The 4606-nt window shown below is 46.7% G+C and overlaps 1 protein-coding gene across 1 annotated transcript; it reads left to right on the top strand.

Annotated features, from left to right (window-relative positions):
• Positions 1 to 427: 427 nt before the first annotated feature.
• On the top strand, positions 428 to 3546 carry LOC117701468 (testis-specific Y-encoded protein 1-like). Its single transcript, XM_034493142.1, has 6 exons — positions 428 to 1144; positions 2057 to 2134; positions 2277 to 2385; positions 2469 to 2614; positions 2709 to 2794; positions 3458 to 3546. The coding sequence occupies exons 1-5, from the start codon at positions 539 to 541 to the stop codon at positions 2769 to 2771; spliced, it is 1002 nt and encodes a 333-aa protein (XP_034349033.1). The 5' UTR covers positions 428 to 538; the 3' UTR covers positions 2772 to 2794; positions 3458 to 3546.
• Positions 3547 to 4606: the final 1060 nt, after the last annotated feature.

The raw sequence follows: 4606 nt of genomic DNA on the forward strand, positions 1-4606 counted from the left end.
GTAGAGGAGCACATACCTACCTGTTCATCTGACCAATGAGTGAAAGTGCATCAACAGTAGTAAAGTACAACAGCACCCCAACAAACACGCCAAGTACTTGCCAACTTGTATGTTTCAGGGAGAAATGACACCGTGGCATAGGTTATGCGGGTGTTTGGATAGCCCATTCTACCCACTGTCTAAAACAAGTTGTGACCTCTTCGGGGTCACAGGCACAAGCTTAAGGCCACCTTGAGAAGTGGCAAGGTGTGAGCACAGGACTAGAACCCGGGGACTGGGTGAGGGCTGTGCTTGTGCACCAGGCTGGTTGGAGGCGGGCAAGATTACCTGTGTACTTCTTAATGCAAGACAATTTGAGTCCCGTCTCCTGCTGACGTCACAATAGCCCACCCAGTCCCGATAGCAACTGAGTCTGCTATGAGGGGCTGCCGGGAAAAACTCAGAGGCTGGTTGGCGACTCGGAAGACCATCAGGGTGTAGCATTGAAGGGTCTTGCTGGCTTGAGGCGCAAGAGTCCTTGTACAAGGTTGAGCATCCTATGGAGAGTCCCGAGGAGGGGAGTGTGAGCATGGCTCCCCAGCAATTCCGGGAGCTGGAACTCCTGGAAAGCAGACTTCTGGAAGGAGAGGCCCAAGTTCAGGCACCAGAGCAGAGCCCAGGTGCTCCTGCTGGGGACAATCAGATGGTGAAGCCTCTGGTAATAGGTGGTCCTGTGGAGGACGGGGTATCCCTTGCAGAGGTGGTACATCACCCTGACACGTGTGAGGAGGGGGACGAGGCTGCTATCGGGGAGTTGAAAGTCACAGAGGTGGTGGATGTCAAGAATGAGGGTGAAGAGGTAAAGGAGCACAAGCAGGAAGGTGAACAAGATCAGCAGCCTGAGCTGGAAAAGGACCCAGAGCAGGCATGTGATTCTAAAGACCAGCATGCGATACAAAGGTTGCCACAGTCAAGTGGTGGGCCTACAGAAGGCAGATCTAAAATAGAGGAGCTGGAACTTCTTCAGCTGGAGCTCAGCTTTGTGAATGCCCGCTGTAGTGGAGCTTTAGCCCGGATTAAAGCAAGGGTGGCCAAAGCGCGTGGACCTTACTTTCAGCGCAGAAAGACCATAATCCAGGGCATCCCAGGCTTCTGGGCTAAAGCTGTATCCTTAAGTGTTCTCTCTGGGCATCGGCAGCAAAGAGGGTGAATTGGTTAAGGAGAACTGTGGGGGGTTGGGGTAAGAGCTCCAAAGTTTAGACGATGGAGACCAATCTCATGGTGTTCCGCCCAAAAAGTAAGTGGGGCCCTTGTGCAGCAGGGAATGTGTGATTAGGAACACCAATCACACATTGGCCAGGGACACCAATCACTACTTAAGAGTATCCTACCCTTTGTATGGGAAACAAAGTCGTCCCCTTTAGCACCAGCCCCTGTTGATCTCACTGTGCATTTTGATGCATATTTACTGAAGAAATATTTTGTGACTTTTGAGGCAATACATTACCAACAGTCTCCCAGGCACTGTCAATCCCTTTCCTCCACTATCCCCTTCCTATTAACATAGAAGCTGCCTGCATGTGAAAAGCATGCCAGTCTAATGCACAGGCATGCATACACACCCCTTGTACAAGGTCGGGAAAGGCAGATACAGCCCAGGTTCTTGTCATCCTTTGTGTATACATTGGCCTCTAGGAGCCGAGGAATATTAGATCAACAGCCACTTTATCAGGCAGCTAGCTTGTTTTCTTTAACTATGCATACAAGTTTCCTCATGCCAACTGGACTTCTCATATCGATTTTCTCTGACTGCCCATCATCCCCCAGGGTGTCAGCAGATTCCCATGTCCAAAAGAGTGTAGTTTCTTCCACCTACAGAGGTTCAGATTTTCACAGAACAGGAGACTTAGAACATCTTAGTCATCATGTTCTAAGGGACATGGGGCAATGAAGGAAAGACCTCATGCCCACAGGTCTATGTGGAGGCCTGCTCCAAGGACTGCTCTCATTACACAGTGGCTCACCTGCTTGTAGCTCCTCTTTCCATCGTATAGCAAGGTTCCTTGACCAGAAGCAGATAATGAACCATCCCCAGATGTCGTCCATCATCAGCAGCCAGGATGAAGACTTACTGGGCTACATGTTGAGCTTGGAGGTCAGTTGGAATTGTGTCTGGGCAGAGCATAAGGGCAGTTTCAGGAAAAGCAAATGTGGACAAGCATTACGTTTCACTATCATGTGTGTGCTCTCAGAAGACACCTAGAGATTTCCCTTTTATTTCCTCCACATCTTGACAGGTGGAGTACAATCCTGGGCTGAGGATGTACAGAATGATGTTTTCCTTTAGTGAAAACCCATACTTCCGGAATGACATTGTTACTAAGGATTATGAGCTCAGCATCATTGGTATGTATGGTCACAGGTTATGGGGTGTTGCCTGGACCAGGTATATGGCAAACCCTGTGCTATTCCATATTCCTTTTCTGCAGGATACAAAGAGTCAGATTCTAGTACAATAGAGTGGATAGGTCAGGCTGAACATGGTTATGCCAACTGCATGCAAGACACTACCAGGCTCACTTTCTTCAACTGGTTTTGTGCACACAAATTCCCTGGCTCCAACAGGATTGCTGAGGTTAGCTTTCTCTGACCATCCATTATTCTCTAGGGCTTGGGTGGGTTACTCCTGGGAGTGGGATTTCCATCTTCTGTCCTCCTTCCAATCACAGATAATCATGGATGACCTGTGGCCGAATCCTCTTTACTATTACCCTAAGGAAGACCACTCATGAAGAGAGAACTAGGACACTGCCAGGTGAGCAGACAGTTATATCCTGAAAGGGTGTTTATATGGGGCCTCAGTGGAGAATGAGACAATGGACAGGAATATTTAAGTGTGAGAGAAAGTTGTAAGTATGGGCAAACTTAACATACCTCTGGAGGTGATAATTCCACCGCTACTCTGTGACTCTGTGATGGATTAAAGAGAACTTCCTTGGACTTTTCATTCCTGTTAAGAATCCTGGATCAGAGTGGCTTACCCAGTTTTTGCCTTCAACTAAACAGTTTTCCAACTCAAACCAACATGGTTCTCCTCTGTGTGCTCCTCTGTGGTGACCTCCCAAGTGTCCTCTAGGAGTGAGTTTCTACTAATCCAGGCCTAGCAAACCTGACTGTTTAAATAAACACCTTGGGATATACAGGGAGAGAATATTAGGTAGTCAGGAAAAAAGAAGGCACCACAGAAAGAAAAGATCTGAGGCCTTTCAAAAGTTCTGGGGCCACTCCCACATGTCCCAGTGTGTGTTCATGTGTACATGCATGTCTCTCATCTGTGCATATCGATGTCTGAACCCAGGTGCTGTAGTATTATGAGAATCACCAGTGTTGGGGCGACATCCGTCAAGAACTGGGAAGTATTTAGGAAGCAAGGATGGTGAATATCCACATTGATTATTTTTCTCATATTTTTCTACAGGATAAAGAGCACAGAATTTCTGACTCTAGACCGTTAATGAATGTGCACCACATGTAAAATGGACTTCACTGAGATAAATACTGGCAAAGATCTTCTAGCTTTCTATTAATTATTTGTGGAGTGTGAACAATCACAGAAAGTAATATTCAAGCCCCTGGAGCTAAATTCTCTTCAGTCAGAGTCTCTGACCAGACTAAGGACTTAGAGGATGAGGGTTAAATAAGGAGGTGGATACTTTGCACTGGCGACATCCCTCACAAACACGGGGCCAGTTTCCACTGGGATGGTAGTAAACATGTCTTGCAGGAACAGAGTGATCCCTAAGGCCAGAGTAGATACTGTTGAACAGTAGTCCATTCCCTGTCCCCGGTGAGTTCCTTGGTCTTCCTGTTGTCATAGCTTTACCTGCATCCAGTTGAACAGAAAGTTGTTGGGAAAATAGGAACATGAGTAAAATGTATTTTACAAGTGTACCCCCTTCACATTGGTCATCTCCCCAGAGCTATAAGAATTGCATTAAATGATTTCCTTAATTCCCAGATAAAGATAGTTTAGGGCTTGCATCTCAGCCAGTACAGGGTGACAGTGCCCTAACCACAGAAGTATATAACTATTAATACAAATCTATTTTTGTCTGAAGGAATTGTCATGTAATGTCACCCCTGGCAAGATGGGTACCCTCGTAAAATTACTTGAATGCAGATCCCTTCCTGTGCTAATTCCATCTGAGATCGTCATGCTACAGATGTGTGGAGAGACTCATCAAGGCCCAAAGCCTAACTTTGCCTTGAGGAAGTACTGAAGGAGAGACCTTTCTAGAAAGTGAGGAAGCTCTTTCTAGAAGCACCTTCCACCAGTGAGTGGGTTTGTTTTCCCCAAGCTTCAGCTTCAGTGGGTAGATACCACATTGAGTGTCCCACATATCCCTCTATGTTTTGTGTGAGATGCCCATTCATTGAATATTGGAGATGCTGTCTCCAATATTTACAGTAACTTCCAGCAACCCTCCACCTCAGACCTCAGCTGGAATTCGAGTGGGACTTGGTATCAGCAGTGACACTGCAGTTTTTATACTAAGGGCGGTTACAGTGGAAAGGTAATTCCTTTTCCCAGTACCTAAGGAGCATGAGTTGTCAGGAAGTGTTTGAA

The sequence above is a fragment of the Arvicanthis niloticus genome, unplaced genomic scaffold (genome assembly GCF_011762505.2).
Source record: "Arvicanthis niloticus isolate mArvNil1 unplaced genomic scaffold, mArvNil1.pat.X pat_scaffold_1125_arrow_ctg1, whole genome shotgun sequence".
NCBI lineage: Eukaryota > Metazoa > Chordata > Mammalia > Rodentia > Muridae > Arvicanthis > Arvicanthis niloticus.